Genomic DNA, 18,429 nt, shown 5'->3' with positions numbered 1-18,429 from the left:
GTCTGATCAAGTTTTTCTAATAAATTCACATGACATCTGATAAACTACTGTTGAATGTTGGAGTTAGGATTACGTCATTGATTTTTATTGGTATCATGCACTGAATACAAAGGGTACAATAACTGTATTAATTAAAAGACAAAACAACTGAAAGTATATGCCTGGGATTAATTTCTCCTGAGCCGTCTGTTATACTGCTTGTGATACATATTCCAGAGATTAGGAGAGGAAATCCCAATAATGCAGCAGCCAAGCCTGCGGCCTGCATTTCCATGCAGGAGACTGCCGGCATTTCCACCAAGCCCTAAGTCATCTGCATTTTCGTGGACCACCACAGCTCTTCCAATCACAGAAAGTGCTCCAAAAAGTGTAGCCTTTGATTCAATCAAGGTGTTGATTTTTCCTTCCTGGGGCTCAAAGTTCCCAAAGTCCCCTGGGTGGTTTGGGTGATGCACAGCATGTGGATTGTAGTGGCCCCCAGTGGAATCACAACCCTGGCTCAGGTCTCCATACTGATGGATGTGTACTGCTCTGGGTACTGAATCGTCTTCTGTGGGGAAGCCACTGAGCCGAAGGAGGACTTTGAGTTTTCCCTGTGGATAATCCTGATTAAACAGCACCTGACCATACACTTTGTTGAAAACCTCAGGTAATGTGGCACTGGGTCTCATTTTGCAAACTGCATACATGGTGCCATTGTGCAGCGAGACTTCTGGTGGAGATTTGATGTCAGTGTCAGCTGAGACACATTGTTGACAGCCAGCCAGCAAAACCAACAGAGCAGTCTTAAATAGGAACACTGACCTGAAAGATATTGGAATTATTGGATTAAAAAGCGGTCTTGTGTTCTGCATGAAAACACCCTTTAACTAAGTGTAAAGGTATTTAGAGTCTTTCTTTAGCCACAACACACCATACAAAACATTGTGCTACAAATGCCCAGCATTACTCAATGTAAATATACTATCATAAATATTAAGTGGTTGTGTTATATTTATATATAGTCATATTGTAGCATTTCATATATTTTTGCAGGAGCTGGCACTCATCAAACCCTCTATGGATAAGATCATCATGTTTTATATGCAAATACATTTAAACAATTATATCAGCAATAAATTAATGTTGAATTTCTATTTAACATGCATCTGCAAAAACTTCAAGTGTAAAAAAACCCGAAATATTTCAATTTACAATGTGGTGGAGTGAAACAATTAGAATTCAATTAAAGTAACAGTAAACTCTCTGAAAAAGTGTATTTTGGGATTCAGTCAAAAGTAAGTTTTCCCCTTAGTTTAAGAATAAAGCAACAGACGTTTTGCTGTAGAGCCTTGAAGTGATACTCAAGTAACTGCTGACCCTCAACATGGAAAATAACCTTTAAACAGTTACTTGTCCATCTCCATACTTTTAAAATGAATGCAGTGAACTTGTTATTCACTATACCACTGTATGTCTACCCTTAGAAACAAATTAGATGTACAAGCTCTTTTTGACACAGGAAAAAAAAGTCGATGTCGCAGTGTTTTACCCCGTTAAATGAGAAGTAAACAAAACAACTGAAAACGGACACTTCAAATATCGACACATAAAGTGAGTCACTTACAGGTGGGAACGCATTGTCAGCATTCAACAGGAACTGAAAAATATATAATTTTAGCTTGCGTGTTTCTCTTGTCGTCTGACTGCATCAAGATGGGATTGGTTTCATAAGACCTTTTCAGGAGGCGTTGCTTGTTGAGGGTGGAGCAGATCGTCACTGGACACTTTATACGACAAATTTACCGTTTTGTAAATATTAATGTTATTTAATTTGTATTTTTTTCTCCCTTATATGTGCGACAGCAACATCAGATACAAAAAACAGCAACCAATAATAATTTAAAGTTGATGGCTCGATAGATCAACGCTTATGGGCTTCCGTCGTTTGCTGGATAATTATTGAAACCTAAAATATACACACAAGAGGGATACAGGGGCAATTTAATGAAAACACACAAAGTAAAACATACATTTAAGTTAAAACCTACAAAAATCGTGCAAATCCCGATTATAAGGAATGAATGAGGGGCTGCTTGTGGAGTCTGGACTCGGACCCTCCAGACCGGCAGGCGGCAGTAAGACAAGTACAGTCAAAGTAATAGTGAAAAGAAGAAAATAGTCCAGCTACAGGAATCAGGAAACCAATTCAGGCACATATCGCCGGCAGATTTGTGTTTGCGTTTTTTGGTTGAAGAGAAGCCACCTGTACCCCCCCCCCACACACACACACACACAAAGATGTCTAAAAGACATCGCCTGGATTTGGGCGATGACTACTCCAGTAAGAAGAGGTCTGATGGGTGAGTGACGCGCCGCCGTTTGCATGCATGCTCGCTTTTAGCACTCGGCTGCTAGCAGGCTAGCTTATGCTAGTTAACTCGGCTAACCATGGGTGTAAAATAAGCTAAGAGAAGGTAAAACAGTGTAAATCAAATGCTAATATTGTAGCCACTGGGTCCCAAGAGCACCGCCTTTCTCCAATACATTGTATTGAATGCATTTGGTGTTGTGGTACGTGAATATAAGTAGCCTCTAAGGAGGCTAAAGCTAACAAACGAAGCCTGAACGTTATCATCGCCGCCGAAACACGTGTGTGTGTGTGTGTGTGTGTGTGTGTGTGTGTGTGTGTGTGTGTGTGTGTGTGTGTGTGTGTGTGTGTGTGTGTGTGCGCGCGCGCGCGCGCGCGTGTGAGAACGTCACTTGGCGCGATACTAAGAGCTATTAGTTGATTTACAGAGACTGGGAGCAGCGGGGAAGAGGTAGACTGTGATTTGGTTTTTGGAAATACAGATATTTGAACATACAAGTTATTAAAACAAATTGCTGAAAAAAACCCCGGCGTGCTAGCATGCTAGCTGACGCCAGTCAAAACGAACAGCTGACAACACGGTTTTATTATCGTTCGACATTTGTTCATCTTTTCTTGTATATCTTAAACCGATTTTATGAATTAGGGCGAGGTTCAGCTGAAATAATCAACTTGTCTTGTCCTAACATGTGATTAAAAATGAAAAACGAATCCTCTTTAATGTCATGACTGTGGGAAACGGGAGTCTGAAATAAATCCGCATTCAACAAGATGATCTTATTAACATTCAAATCATCAAATGAAAACCCTACCATCTGAAGTCAATGCCTTTAGTTTAAATGCCCTTATTTGTTCTCCAGTATAGTGTCAGTGACTGAAGTGAGGGCTATTTTCATTTTAAGACTTTTGGCTCATTCAGGCTTTATTAAATTCAGCTCATGTATGTGTACAAAGCGGTTGGTTGCATTAACCCCCCCCCCCCCCTTTTTTTTTTTTTTTTGCAAACTATCCACAATTGCCTCCACCTGAGTACAGCATAAGCGTGACTAGCATTTACCTTTTCATAATTATTTCTTACCAAGGGGATTGTTTATAAAAGTTTATTGCCCTGATATTGACAGGAGGGACCGGGATCGTGACAGAGATCGCGAGGACCGTTCCAGGGACAGGGACCGAGACAGGGACCGAGACCGAGACAGGGACAGGGACAGAGAAGCAAAGCCGTCCAGTGCAACACCTAATAGTATGGCAGCCGGACCAGTCTTACCCCCCATCAAGCAGATGGTCGTGCACCAGCAGATCAATCCATTCACCAACCTACCACACACGCCACGTTACTATGAGATCCTAAAGAAGAGGTTACAACTCCCGGTGTGGGAGTACAAGGAAAGCTTCAGTGATATCATCACACGTCAGCAGAGCTTTGTCCTTGTGGGAGAGACTGGCTCTGGGAAGACAACACAGGTCTGAAATGCAATAAATTTTCCTTTTTCTTATGTGCTGAACACTGACAGCTTACATATTGTACACTAAAACTCTGATACCTTTGCTTCCATCTCCAGATCCCACAATGGTGTGTGGATATGGTGAGAGGTTTGCCTGGGCCCAAGCGAGCAGTTGCTTGTACTCAGCCACGGAGAGTAGCAGCCATGAGTGTGGCTCAAAGAGTGGCAGATGAAATGGACGTCATGCTTGGACAGGAAGTTGGTTATTCCATTCGATTTGAGGACTGTAGTTCTGCCAAGACAATACTAAAGTAAGTCTGTCCGGGCTGCTAATGTACAGTTAAAGCTTTTTCTATAGACAAAGAACAATAAATTTTATAATATTTTACTTATTCTTAATCTAATAAGTCATGCCTTATATTCCTTAAGGTACATGACTGACGGTATGTTACTAAGAGAGGCTATGAATGACCCACTGCTGGAGCGATACGGTGTGATTATTCTTGACGAGGCCCACGAGCGAACTTTGGCCACAGATATCTTGATGGGAGTACTCAAGGAGGTGGTGCGTCAACGACCAGATCTGAAGGTATTTCTCCAATTTACAACAAATCATGTGATTCAGGGCTTTACACCATAGGAAATCATATTAATGTCTTCTTGAAACATGTCTCCTCTTCAGTGTTGACTCACATGGCTCTCAATTAACATCTGTTTTTATATGAACTTGGATAAGTGATGCATGTTTTGTAAGTTAATGGGTAGAACTGAAACTAAGGGGAAAATAACTTCAGCAATGTTTCCTTAATGGACAGGTGATCGTCATGAGTGCCACACTAGATGCTGGGAAGTTCCAGGTCTACTTCGACAACTGTCCCTTGCTGACTATTCCTGGGCGTACACACCCGGTTGAAATCTTCTACACTCCTGAACCTGAGAGGGACTACCTTGAAGCAGCAATCCGCACTGTCATCCAGATACATATGTGTGAGGAAGATGAAGGGGATTGTCTTCTCTTCCTCACTGGTCAAGAGGTAAGACTCCATACACTGATATTATTGGTCGATGAGGAAGACTCATTTTAGAGATGCCAGAAAAAGCAATCAACTCTCTTTTCAGGAAATTGACGAGGCCTGCAAACGGATCAAGCGTGAGGTTGATGACCTTGGACCTGAAGTTGGAGATATCAAAATCATTCCATTATATTCCACGTTGCCACCACAACAGCAGCAAAGGATTTTTGAACCGCCTCCTCCGAGGAAGCCAAATGGTGCAATTGGAAGAAAGGTACATTTTGAAGTTGGATTTGAACTTGATTTTTATGATTAACAATTTCAAATTAGAAATATTTTCTGTTCTGGGGTCACTTTGCTTTATGCAATGTCTTTGCACCTAACTAGATTGACATTAGATATCAAACAGGCAGTTTTTTCTTCTTCTTAGGTCGTGGTGTCAACAAATATTGCTGAGACTTCCTTGACAATTGATGGTGTGGTTTTTGTCATTGATCCTGGATTTGCAAAACAAAAGGTGATTTTCAGTCTTTCATGTTTTTTCCTGGGGGGGGTGCAATATGTAAACATGCACAGCCCGAGTCAGAAACTTGCTTATCTAACCATTGTTTGAAATGTGTGTCTAGGTTTACAATCCTCGTATCAGGGTTGAGTCCTTGCTCGTCACAGCAATCAGTAAAGCTTCTGCCCAGCAGAGGGCAGGACGAGCTGGTAGGACACGTCCAGGAAAATGCTTCCGTCTCTACACAGAGAAGGCCTACAAAACAGAGATGCAGGCAAGTCACCTGTGACAAACTCTGAAAGTATGTGCTGATTAATTTTTGTTTGGCTCCTCGTAGTTTTTCTTTTTGGGATTATACTATCATATAAATATAACATGGTAACTATCCTTCTCTAGGATAACACATATCCCGAGATTCTTCGATCCAATTTGGGATCTGTTGTGCTGCAGCTGAAAAAGCTTGGTATTGATGACCTGGTCCACTTTGACTTTATGGATCCGCCAGGTGATTCAGTTTGTATTAATGAATACCCAACATTCAGATGTGTCTGTGAAGGCATGGTTGCTTGACTCCTCCCCCTACCCCTGTCTCACCACAGCTCCTGAAACACTAATGAGGGCTCTTGAACTGCTGAATTACCTTGCGGCACTCAACGATGATGGTGACCTGACGGAGCTGGGCTCCATGATGGCAGAGTTCCCTCTGGACCCCCAGCTGGCTAAGATGGTTATTGCCAGCTGCGAGTTTAACTGCTCTAATGAGATCCTTTCCATTACTGCCATGCTGTCAGGTAATGCCCAGGAGTGGGCTGACATCTTCCTTGCCTTTTCTTGGCCCAGTTTCTTGGGGTTAAAAACACAACTATGCACTGGTGGTGGTGAAAAGGAGTGTCTCACATAGAGTTTAGTCTGTGCATGGAATTTTGGAACAGATCTCTATCTCGAGCAAATAATAAAGTAATGTCATGAAAATGTATCATTCCAAGTAGGTACAGATGTGTTTTTGAGGCTGTTATCATAGTTAAGATTGTTTGGGGAATAAAAAGTTGAGTTTATTCAGCAGTAAGCATTTTTAGTTTTGATGAACATGTATTTGAGTTTTGTGACAGGAAGACCAAATTCTAAACAAACTCAAATAAAGATTTGCTTCTAGCTTCTACAATACGCAGTAAATATTACATTGGAAATACAGTGTATGTCATAATTTCATAGAATTATTTATGGCCATAATATTTACAGTATGTTTAGAGTATAGGGCAGGCACCGCTTAAATTTTTTTCATATTCACTGAATTTATCGACCAACTTTTATTTTCATTGAATCAATGCATTGAGTTTTTGCTGTAATAATTTTATTGACTTATCATGTGTAGTTTTATTACCTGGTCTCTTAAAGACCTATCACCATTGTGTCAGTACCAAAAAGTAACATTTCTGAAGCTTGAAAAGTAAAATATTGCTGGTGTCCCTAACACTCTGTAGTTGTGTGAAAACTCTTGTTTTACAGATGTGGTTAAATGACCCCTCACTACGTGCTAATAGGCAATACAGTTGGAATGACCATGAGAAAAGACTGCAGCCCCCTTTGATAGAGCTTGTGCTCCTGCCCTGTCCCAACGCAGTGTCAAGTGCCCTAGCATCATAGGCTTTGCTCCATTTTTCTGTGAATGTTTGACTCATCACTATGGGCGGCTTTGTTGGGGCCCATACCAACCTTGTTTAGTCCCACAGTGTTTTGTCCGCCCCACGGAGGCTAAGAAGGCAGCAGACGAGTCCAAGATGAGGTTTGCTCACATCGATGGAGACCACTTGACGCTGCTCAATGTCTACCACGCCTTCAAACAAAGTGAGCTGTTCACTATAGTCCTGGTTTTCGTTTCACAGTGCTGAAATTATTGCATTAATACCATTCAAAGCAAATAATTAAGATCTCTGTCATCACTATTTCATTCATTGTAAATAAAAAAAAATGTAATCTTTCCTGTTATGAAATTCTACCTTAGAGTTCACTTAATATTGAACTCCTGTTGTCTTTTTTTTTTTTTTTTTTTCCCCCTCTCTCTCTCCCTTAGACCACGAGTCTAACCAGTGGTGCTATGACAACTTTGTCAACTATCGTTCACTTATGTCTGCTGACAACGTGCGGCAGCAACTGTCCAGGATAATGGACCGCTTCAACTTGCCCCGTCGGAGCACAGAGTTCACCAGCAGAGATTATTATATTAATATCCGCAGGGCGCTCTGCACCGGCTTCTTCATGCAGGTGAGCAAGTTAGGGTTAGTATGACATAAATATTTAATCTCTTTTTGAAGATGTAAAAAATATTTTTCTGGTAATTTTCAGTACTTCCAGTTTACTCACACTGCACACAGGAAGAAATATACATTCGGGCAAATGGACAAAAATAGAATGATGCAAAGATATCTTTACAAAAATATTGACAAAAATTGCACTACACCAGAGATGTATATTAACTCCTATTGATGTTTATTTTACAAATGAATATTGACCATTGTACCTTTCTGCAGGTGGCTCATCTGGAACGCACAGGTCATTACCTCACAGTGAAAGACAACCAAGTGGTCCAGCTCCACCCATCTACAGTCCTGGACCACAAGCCTGAGTGGGTGCTCTACAACGAATTTGTCCTCACCACCAAGAACTACATCCGCACTTGCACAGACATCAAGCCAGAATGGTATGTGTTGAGAGACTACAATTTCATCAAAATGAATCACTGAGCTTTGATTGTACATGTTCTCTCTGAGATATCCATTATTCTCTTTCTTTGGCTACAGGCTGGTGAAGATTGCCCCCCAGTACTATGAAATGAGCAACTTCCCACAATGTGAAGCAAAAAGACAGCTGGAGCGTATCATTGCCAAATTAGAGAGCAAGGAGTATTCCCAGTACTGAACAGCCAACAAGTGTCCTGGAAAACAATTACGTATTATAGTTTTAGATCTTTCTGTATCATTGTATCTTAATGTTTAAAATTTGGCATTTTGATTTTTGCTTTTTGTTTTTTTGTTTATTTTCTGTTTCCCATTATTGCTCAATATGTAACTAAATGTAATGTCAAAGAAACTATCAACAGCAAAGAACTAGGCCTGGCTATTAAAGATTTTCAAAAGGAGGATTGGAAACATGTCATTTAGATGTGGTTGATTTTCCTTTAGTGGATTACTGAGTCAAAATTTGTGCTTGCTTTGTTTCTTTTAATAAAGGAGCTTTGACTTAAGTCCTGTGTAGATAGTTATTTGTGAAACCAGACATTGCAGCAGTTGTGCCCTTTTTGAAATTATAATGTATAAAATACAATAATTGATTTGGTCAAGTAAACAAACAGAGCCAACAGTTTACTGTGTTGGTTCTTCGTTACTGTCAAACTCAGATTTAACATGGATTTTGTTTATAAAATAATCTGAAAGACTTGTGCACAATGTGCACATTGCATATGCATTCACTGGTAAGCCTTTTCAACATCCTCTATGGTCTCTGGCAGGCACCGCATGTGTGTTTCTGGTAGTGTTCTCGCCACCAATCCCCCCAATAATGCTGCAAAGCACAGGACCATTTGGGGTAGGACCTTCCACACATCATCCAGTAACAAGATCAGTGGAGTCACTGCTACACCGATTCGAGCCATGGAGGAGTTGTAGCCCATACCGTTCTGCCTGGAAGACATTCAGACATTGTCCTGGACAGTGAGTTTATATGCAATGTTGATATAGAACTACATGTATATATATAGTATTAAAAGAAATCGTGTTTTTACAATAAAAATACAAAAAGTGTGAGATAACATTTAAAGAAATACATATTTACCTTATAACAGTTGGGTAGAGCTCAGAGCTGTAGAGCACGACAGTTGCAAAGGAAGCCGCTGAAGACCCTTTTCCAATGATGGCAACCACTGTTCTCAGAACTGACATATCTGAGAGGGGAACATTGGTTTCTTATTGTTTGATAGCAGAGATTGTTTGCAATGAAACTACAAGAGTTCCATATGTACTGTGATTTATATTAACAGAAAGGTCTGTTATTGAAACAAAAGAATTTAAGGCTTAGATTGAAGTCATGTTAAAAATGAATAATTATCTACACTACCTTTAGGTACCACAATGTTGATTCCAAGACAGACGGCAACCAACAGCAGAGATCCCACCTCAGTGCATCTCCTGCCGATCTTATCCAGTAAGTAATAAACTAATATTTTGGCTGGGAACTCAATTAAAGCATATATAAACTGAGTAAGATATATATTTAACCCAAAGCCTGTGATGTTAAAGCTGATGCCATAAAATGCTGTTGCCACACAAAACCTAGAGGTAAAGAAAATGCAAGTTCATGAAAAGAGTAAATCCAACTGCGTGTCCTCAAAGAATATTTCCGAACCAAAAACTATTGACCAAAATAGCAGTGGGACTACAGACCACACCACACCAGTACGCAGAGCCAGATTCCTCATTTTGGGTGTTCGTATCAGATCGAGGTAGGAATAGGTCCGGTCTTTTCTATCTGTCACAACAATAGTGGACAGTGACTGAAAAAGTGAAAAGGATTACCAATTATTATGGTTTCTTTCACAGAAAACAATTGTTTTCTTGTTAGTTGGATGTCTTGACTTAGACCTGCAGTGCAGAACTTTTACCCCTCTCCTCTGCAAAAGAGAATAAGAGATGTTTTTTTTTTTTTTTCACCCCATGAACTCTGAAAAGTACTTGGATGCTTCCTGTAATCCATCAGTAATGCATCAGAGCTAGCAAAGCATGCAGTGCTCACCCAGTTACAACTAAAAATAGGCATGAATTAGCAAGAGAGGCAAGCGCAACCTCTTCTTAATCTGATCTCAGAACACCAATTCTGCTGCCCACTTGCCTTCGTCATGTAATTTACTGCCCACCTTTGATGGGAGCAAGATATTGTCTATGAAAGCTTGTTTGACTATCAGCTGATGCAGCTTCCATTTCTGTCATTTTGGTGGTTGTAAACTTCCCCCGCTGACAAACACTAGAGCTTCACAACCGCAGAGAAAAGCAACTTATTTTGGATGTTGTTTATGTGAATTAGGGTATTCCTGGGATCCGCTGATGGGGGGCAAGAGGCCAAAAGGCTGCAGTAAATAAATGCATCATCTCTCCAGTAAGTTTGAGAAATTTGAGACAGTATTGTGAACAGCTCAGTTCACAGACTGTGTTTGTTGCAGGAAAGAGAGAGACAAAGAGACAGAGGGAGGGTGAACAGAACTCTGCATGTAGCAGTATGATATAAGTACAACTACAGCTACTGCTAAACTTCTCAGAACTGAAGTCCCTACATCTCCTCAATCAAAATTATTCAACCATGACTAAAAATTAGGTTTACTGGCAAAGTGTGAATGAAACAGTTGTTTGCCTTAAACAAATCACACAAAAAACTGTTTACATAGTTCGAGAAAGCACTACAGCACGCAATTTCAATTACTGCTTTACTTAGAATTATTATTACTTAGAATTATTCAATCCACTGTAAGAGCACACATTTGTAAATCAGGTGTGGTCTCAGGCACACCTGATGCAACCATGCTTCATTAGTTGCATCAGGTGCATCAGGTGTGTTTAGGCTAGAACACCTCAAATACCTAAGGTGTGTTGACTGTGAGTGTGATTGCATGTTAAAATTTGGCCAAGTCAAGAATTGGCCAAAAAGTTCAGAGAAGAGCTCATTGCCTTGCACAAACAAGGAAAACGGCTACAAAGACATAGCAAAGGTACTAAATGTTCCTGCAGTTAAAGGAACAGTGGCTAGACTACCTGGATACTGTCAACAGATGCCACCAGAGTCCGGAGGAGGCAGGTGGTCAAAAACCCTCAACCGACTTTAAAAGACCTGCAGCAAGACTTGGTGGCAATGAGGTTTCATTTTCCATAGTAAGGTACAATCTGAATGCTGAAAGGCTCTACGCAAAAGGTTTATACTCATGACCCAGAAGTACAAGAAAATTCAGATCCAGTTAGCTCAAAACAATATAAATAAACCACAGAGGTTTGGGGACTGGAACTGTTTGGGCCTATGGACGTTGAAAGCAATATTCTGACAGTGAAGCATGGTGGTGGCTTAGTGATGCTTTGGGGCTGCTTTGCTTCAATGGAGTCGGTGCTGTAAGTACTAAAGATGCTTATAATGGAGGGGGTTCAATAACTTTGAGACTGCAGTAGTGATTAAAAGGGGCATTTTGTGTTGATTTTGGTGTACCACTTGTACAGTTTGTAGATTTAGCCAATCAAACTAAATTGCAGTTGGGGTTGACCAGTTTTGATTGCATCTGTATATAGCTTAACAGTTAACTCTGAGATATGCTGACCTCCGTTTGAAGTGTGTGAATCAAGTCCTCTCTTTGGTTCATCTTTGCACATTTCGTCAAATACATCTGAGCTTGCTCCAGTTTTCCATTTGCAATGAGCCATCTAGCCGATTCTGGCATCCACCTGAAGTTGAAGGAAAAGATGTCTTAATACATAACAGGTCAAAAACATCCAACAAATGTCAGCTAGAGAAATATTTACCATAGGTTTCTGGGAAATGGCAATCCATAGTGTAATTCTCGCTAATTTCATGTTTAAATCCATACAAGTGGCACTTTGATGTTAACCAGCCACAATCTCAGTAAATAAGGGCTGAATGTGTTAGATATCATTTCTAGAGTCATACCTCCAGGTGATAATGGCCAGGATTAAAGGGAATGTGACACTAACAGTCAGCCACCGCCAGTCAGTTGCCAAGTAAGCAATAGCTACAAATACTGTGCTCCCAAATGTCCATGATAAGCTGTCAATCACTCCCACCAGCTTCCTGTGCTCAATGTCCACCCACTCCACATCTGCCAAGAATAAAAATCTAATTGTTTAGACTGCTCTGGAAGGATCAAGGTTTTTCATTGCAATATTTAGATTTGGTTTTTATTCTGATTTTGTTGTTTGGTCTGCAAAGCAAAAAATATTTACTGAGAACTGCTGAGACTATGACAATGCCAACGATGCAAAATCCAGTAAAGAACCTCAGCACAGCAAAGGTCACATAAGATGAAGAAAAAGCGCTTGAAATGGCAAAAAGCAACCCAGACACATACGACACCAACAGCATGATCCTTCTTCCAAACCTGCAGAAAGTCAGGAGGTCTCCAAAGTTAAAATTTCTTATTGGTTGAATCATGAGATAAGTATTTATTTTTAAGTTGTGAACTGTTACTTGTCACTCAAACTTCCAAAGGTCAATGCACCAAGCATCACTCCCATGAAGAAGATGGTTGCAGTTGCCTTGTTTTGTCCTCTGTTGTTACACACAAGGTCCCACTTTTGCAAGCAAATAAAGAGGGAAGGACAAGTTAACACTGGAAACAAGTGGTTTCTCCGTTAAAAATGGTTTACAGAATAGTGGAAATGATGCATGTTGTTTGTTATTTTAGAAATGAGAAGTTGACAGTCACCTGTGAAGTCACGGTAGATTTGAAGGTGGTGTTGTCGTACACCCATCCATTCCAGCACAGGACTGAGGGTACATCAGTGACGTTGGAGGAGTTGTTCAGCAGTTGATACTGAGGCTCTGTGAACATCCGGCAGGAGCTTTGACTCCCATCCTCCTCAGCTGGAATACTAACACGGAGCCTCTCTGCATGTGATAAATTCCAAAAAGTAGGTCCATCATCTAGCAAGTTGATGTTGCAGTGGTGAGAGGGAACAGCCGCTATGAAGTTGTTAAGCAGGAAGTGGCAGGGCAGTGTGAAGCGGCCAATGAAGCTGATTGTAAGGATCATTATCTGAAATCTCCCAAAGCCATCAATATCAGCAAGGACATGCTCAAACCTCATTGTGATCTCTCAATGTGTGTAAAGTTCCTTTGGGATTGAAAAAAAACTAGGCAAGTGCCAATGTCTGCACACAAAAAAATTAACTGAATGGGAACCTTTGGTATCTGACTGTCCCAGGAGCCGCTATGTTAAAACTAAAATGGTCAATATTTTACTTTAGTTAGCCACTACAATAATGTGTCGAGATGACTGTGAGCCATTTGTGGTAATGGTTAAAGCAAGATCCTCATTCCACACTTTAGTGAAATGTGTCATCTTCTAGTCATGAAATGTGACTAAAACAATGTGATTTTGGATAAAGTAGTCAAACCGTGATTCCTTCACAAAGTGACAGGACACACCCTCAAATGTAAAGGGGAGAACTCGGACGAGACTGATTTGATGAGGCCCCCCAGCAGACTTACACTGACTACTTACTGCAATTTAGCTTTAAATATGGACAAGTAGGGACAACTACCTCATCTGTTCCATGTCCTCACTCCTCTCAGGTAGATGGATGTTTCATGTCTCTCGAAGAAAAGAAGCTGCCAACCCTGCAGGAAGAGCCAAGAAAACAATGTGTGGTAACATGAGCCACAGGCCTTAAAGAAGCATGATTAGTGGAAATACAGGCACGGCGAAACAGGCAATGAAGGAACACTCTATCTATATCTATCTTTATCTATAGATAGATATAAACATAGATATAGATATAGATATATATAGATATAGAGATATATTTACTGACCTAATTACTGTTGGGTGGAGCACTGATGTGCACAGATATACAGTAATGAAAGCTGACTCTGCAAATATCTTTCCCAAAGCTCCTATTACTGTCCGATGTGTTCCTATTTCTGTAAAGAAATGTGTAGAAATTGAAGATGAATGACACCAAGTAATATGTTTTCCCTGTTCTTTTTTGTAGCTAATCAATAATTCAAATGTATTTTCATCCTACATTTTTGTTGCCATCATTGTTGTTGCAGTAGTAAGATCAGGTCACCATCATCTTAGCTTTTCAATAACAAACACAAGCAAATGAATCATATTGCAGATTATACACAGACCAGTCAGGACAACCTGACTCAACCTTTCGACCTATTGTGTTCACCGTGAAAAAGACAAATAGTTTTGCAAATGTAAAATGTAAAATGTACCTTGGGCTTTAGGTCAGACATGAACTGCTGTCTGTGGTTGACCTTTGCTCACTTGCTCAGGTAATAGCTGGATAAACTCAGAGACCCATCCTCCTCGACTGGAATACTAACAAACCCCTTTTCCAGCAACAAATTTTTCCGCTTCATCTTTCAGGGAATTATATGTCACAGTGGTGAGGGGGAACAGCTGTGATGAAATTGTTCAGCAGAAACAAGGAATTATTGTCATAAAAATGATACATAACTGGAATTTCCTGAAACCAAACTTCATCCTTAAGAAAATGAAAAAAAGGAAACACCCATAGTCTGGAGATAAACTCAGAGATAATCCAAAAAATATTTATTTATTTAGGACTGTGATTTGCAAATTGATTACTTTCCTAATACTTTTCTTGTATCATGGCTTGTAAAAATAATATAATTTCAATATCAGATTATCCATTAAAAAAATAAGATGGGCTTTCACAGACAACGCAGCTATTTTAAAAACAGAGTTTCTCCATTTAGCTTCAAACATAGGAGGAGCTGCGCTTTTGCAAGTCACTACTCTGGGCAGCCAACTTATTTTTGAAATATCTCATGACAGAAGTGCTACAAATGCTACATTTAAATATAGGCAGTTGCCATGTTTTCATTTGGATTATTTCCACATACAAGTAAATGTAAAGTGATGCTTCTCATCTGTTGTCTTCTTTTGTCCAGTTTGTTCAGTTCAGCCTATGACAGCACACCTTTGGATATGTTGAACATGAATCCAGACACACTGTTGGTTTAAGATTTTATTGTATTTTTCGATATGCCACTGATATTATTTTAAAATCAACTCATCAAAATTAACCAGATTTGAATAAATTGTGATAACACTCTGTCAGAGTGATTTTTTTTAGTGAATCTCCTTCCTCCTTGTTGATTGTTCTCTGCAATATAGATAAAACTTCAATTAGTGTTATTGTCAGTAAAGGACGTGCAAATGTTTAAAACACAATCTATTCAGGAAAATATAAACTGCATAATCCATTGAAGGAGTGGTTACTTGAAATCCACTGGCTTCTTCAAGTTAACTATGTGTTATTCTTTAGTGCATGAGGATGGTAATTGTTTACTATAATGTTCTTTGCAAGTTGTTACCTGTTTACCTTGGTTTCTCAATGTCTTCAATGAACTCTGGGAGAAATTTGTTTAATGTTTCAGGCAGGAGTGAAGCCACTAAACCAGCTCCAATCGCTACAGCACAGTATGTGACCTGAGGGAGGAGATGCCACACGTCCTCCAATAGCATGACGAGTGGGGATATGGAGACACCCAGCCGTGCTAGGAACGAGGTGAAGCCTACACCATTCTGCCTGAAAACACAAAGCCAGGGGGTCCATGTTAATCTGTGGTAAGTCTGCTGCCACGGTACAGACAATTATTCTGGTCTAAATTGAGACATGACTGACCGTATGACTGTAGGAAAGAGTTCAGTCGTGTAAAGGAAGATGATTGTGAAAGAGGCCTCTGACAGGGCTTTTCCAACAACTGCCACAACGGTACGAATTACCCACTTATCTGAGGGAAAACATTTAGTTTGATCAAAAGTACAGTAACAAAATATCAACTAAATCTAAAGATTAGATTTTTTATTTATTTATTAATTTTTTAATGACCTTTCGTGACAAACATGTTGATAAGGAGACAGACTCCAGTCAGTAGCAAGGCCGTTGTCTCACCAAGTCTTCTACCAGCTTTCTCCAGGAAGAAATACAAACCAATCTTCATTGGCATTTCGATGGATGCAAATATAAATTGTGTGAGGTACAGGTTTAGTCCAAACCCACTGATATTCAAACTTATTCCATAATATGTAAAGGCAACCCCATACCTAAAAAATTTGAGAAATTTCACCATGAATTCAAATTTAAAATGAAATGTTTATCTGCAAAGCAAAACAAGACCACAGATTGAAGATGCAAAGCACCATAAAAAAAGAATACAGCTGAATAGACCAGATGCCATCAGATACTAGTAATAAGCTCACTGCTGCAAAAAAAAACAGAATGAAACTTCCTCACACAGTCCAAAGAGTGCCTGTAGGGTTAGTTAGTGAATCTAGATTTTCCTATATGTGTTTGAGTGTCCAGTGTGAATGTTTGCTCATCTATGTATGTCCGTGACTTGTCTGGTGTATCCTGTGAAACTGATTAACCATTCCTTCAACGAGCCACATTAACTTCAAACTTACCACACAATACCCAAACATATAGAAAGTTTCTTTATATTTGGAGTCCTGAAAAGATCAACAAATGTGTACTTTTTATCTTCATATTTGGTCTCGTCAGATTCCAATAATGTCTGTGAAAAAGCAGAACAGAACACAGGTCACACCCATGCACATACAGTCCAGCTGCTCATTTAAAACACAACCATTTTCTCACTACAGGTTATTTCCAACCAAATTAAATACAATGCTGAAATGTACCTTTGGTGTTATGGAGGTCATGCATGTGGTTCTGTTATTCATCTTGGCACACTGCATGATGTAATGATGAGCAGCATCTGCCTTCCCGCAAGCCATGAGCCACCTCGCAGACTCCGGCAGCCACCTGAAGTGACAAACACTGTGAGTTCAGTGTCTCATCAGCCACTAATTTATGCTGCAAAATATTAAACATGAAGTTTTAATACCTCCAAGCAATGACAGCCAGTATCAGAGGTGAGGTCACCGCCAAAATGAGCATCCTCCAGTCATTTACAAAATATGCAATTCCAACCAGAAAGCAATTCCCCACCGTCCAGTCAAGACTAATAATGATCCCAGAGAAAGTCCTGCATTCAATGCCAAACCATTCAACATCTGGAGAAATGTCAGATCAAAAGCATATTCATAGAAACAAGTGAGACCAAAGCTTAAACACGTTCTTTTTTCTTATCTAAGGTAAAGTTTTGGATTTTTTAAGTACAACAAACTTACTTAGAACAAAAGAGATGATGCTTATTCCTGCAAGTGACATCCCTGTGAAAAATCTCATGATGACAAACATTACATACGATGTGGAGGAAGCGCTGAGCACAGCAAATGTCATGGATGATAAATAAGATGCGAGCAGAAGGGGACGTCGTCCAAACCTGGTCATGAAAAGTAAAAGTTGCGAGTAATGATACTGCTCAAAACATGTACATTTATAATTCACATGATATATATTTCGCCTTCCTCCCCTTATCATTGTTGTCTTTTTAGATAACTTTTTAATCTTAGCTTATATTTGTTGCAGTGAATTATGAATGCTTCAGATATGTTGTTTTTTAATTGAAAACTGTACCTGTCACTGAGAAACCCAAATACAGGGGCTCCAAACATAACACCAATGAAGAAAATAGTGGCTGTAGCCTTATTCATCCCTTTTCTGTTGCACACAAGATCCCACTGTAGCAGAAATATTTGAAATATTACAATATTTGTATGTACATTACAATATATTTAATACACATTTCACAAATTCTTCTTACTTTTGCATTATATTCACTGTTCTTTGTTTAATACCTTACAATATATGTTGCTTTACTTTTATTTCATTTCTTTTATCTATTCCTTAAGTAAAAGTTTCCAAATGCTGGTTTCCTTAAATTGTTGCAGAAACGCAGCACTTACCTCTGTTACCAAAGTAGATTTAAAAATGCTGTTGTCGTACACCCATCCTGTCTGGCAGCCAACAACAGGTGTGTCATTTCTACTTTTCCACCCTGACAAATTTGGATAATTAGGCTGTGAAAACATCTGGCAGGAGCTCAGAGACCCATCCTGCTCAACTGGAATACCAACAGCCATCTTCTGTTCAAGAGTTAAATTCCTGAAAATGCCTCCATCATCCAGGGAACTGATGTTACAGTGGTGATCAGGAACAGCTGCCATGAAAATGTTCAGCAGGAAGTGGCATGGCACAGTAATTCGAGAGAGGAACTGAATCAAGAATAGCTTGATTTGAAATTTTCCAAATCCACCAGTCTCTGAAAGTATTTCTTCAAATTTCATTTCGCTGCGCCTCTGGAGTCGACGGGACCAAAAATATCGGAACAGTGATGCAAAGTTAAATGGCAAAAGATAAAAACAGGACTCATTTACCAACACCTTGTTAATAATTAGTTATTCAAATT

The 18,429-nt window shown here is 39.7% G+C and overlaps 4 protein-coding genes across 4 annotated transcripts; 1 reads left to right on the top strand and 3 right to left on the bottom strand.

Annotated features, from left to right (window-relative positions):
* Positions 1-45: 45 nt before the first annotated feature.
* LOC115048244 (extracellular superoxide dismutase [Cu-Zn]) lies at positions 46-1,709 on the bottom strand. The gene is made up of 2 exons (XM_029509609.1): positions 1,607-1,709; positions 46-804 (listed from the first exon to the last, which is right to left on the bottom strand). The coding sequence occupies exons 1-2, from the start codon at positions 1,627-1,629 to the stop codon at positions 168-170; spliced, it is 660 nt and encodes a 219-aa protein (XP_029365469.1). The 5' UTR covers positions 1,630-1,709; the 3' UTR covers positions 46-167.
* A 466-nt stretch (positions 1,710-2,175) lies between these two features.
* On the top strand, positions 2,176-8,545 carry LOC115048090 (pre-mRNA-splicing factor ATP-dependent RNA helicase DHX15). The gene is made up of 14 exons (XM_029509388.1): positions 2,176-2,342; positions 3,472-3,814; positions 3,913-4,106; positions 4,225-4,384; positions 4,611-4,829; positions 4,915-5,082; positions 5,239-5,325; positions 5,435-5,584; positions 5,707-5,815; positions 5,910-6,101; positions 7,033-7,155; positions 7,382-7,572; positions 7,839-8,008; positions 8,109-8,545. Exons 1-14 carry the CDS (start codon positions 2,281-2,283, stop codon positions 8,224-8,226), a joined length of 2,286 nt encoding a protein of 761 aa, XP_029365248.1. The 5' UTR covers positions 2,176-2,280; the 3' UTR covers positions 8,227-8,545.
* A 228-nt stretch (positions 8,546-8,773) lies between these two features.
* LOC115039874 (solute carrier family 22 member 7-like) lies at positions 8,774-13,159 on the bottom strand. Its single transcript, XM_029497336.1, has 9 exons — positions 12,779-13,159; positions 12,541-12,644; positions 12,297-12,451; positions 12,004-12,172; positions 11,657-11,780; positions 9,747-9,856; positions 9,421-9,635; positions 9,139-9,247; positions 8,774-8,987 (listed from the first exon to the last, which is right to left on the bottom strand). Exons 1-9 carry the CDS (start codon positions 13,157-13,159, stop codon positions 8,774-8,776), a joined length of 1,581 nt encoding a protein of 526 aa, XP_029353196.1.
* Positions 13,160-15,430: 2,271 nt separating this feature from the next.
* On the bottom strand, positions 15,431-18,307 carry LOC115047464 (solute carrier family 22 member 7-like). The gene is made up of 9 exons (XM_029508416.1): positions 17,927-18,307; positions 17,598-17,701; positions 17,249-17,403; positions 16,963-17,131; positions 16,757-16,880; positions 16,520-16,629; positions 15,945-16,159; positions 15,738-15,846; positions 15,431-15,641 (listed from the first exon to the last, which is right to left on the bottom strand). The coding sequence occupies exons 1-9, from the start codon at positions 18,305-18,307 to the stop codon at positions 15,431-15,433; spliced, it is 1,578 nt and encodes a 525-aa protein (XP_029364276.1).
* Between the last annotated feature and the right edge of the window lie 122 nt (positions 18,308-18,429).

Source organism: Echeneis naucrates, chromosome 1 (genome assembly GCF_900963305.1).
Source record: "Echeneis naucrates chromosome 1, fEcheNa1.1, whole genome shotgun sequence".
NCBI classification, from domain to species: Eukaryota; Metazoa; Chordata; class Actinopteri; order Carangiformes; family Echeneidae; genus Echeneis; species Echeneis naucrates.
This window is presented reverse-complemented; position numbering and strand designations above follow the sequence as displayed.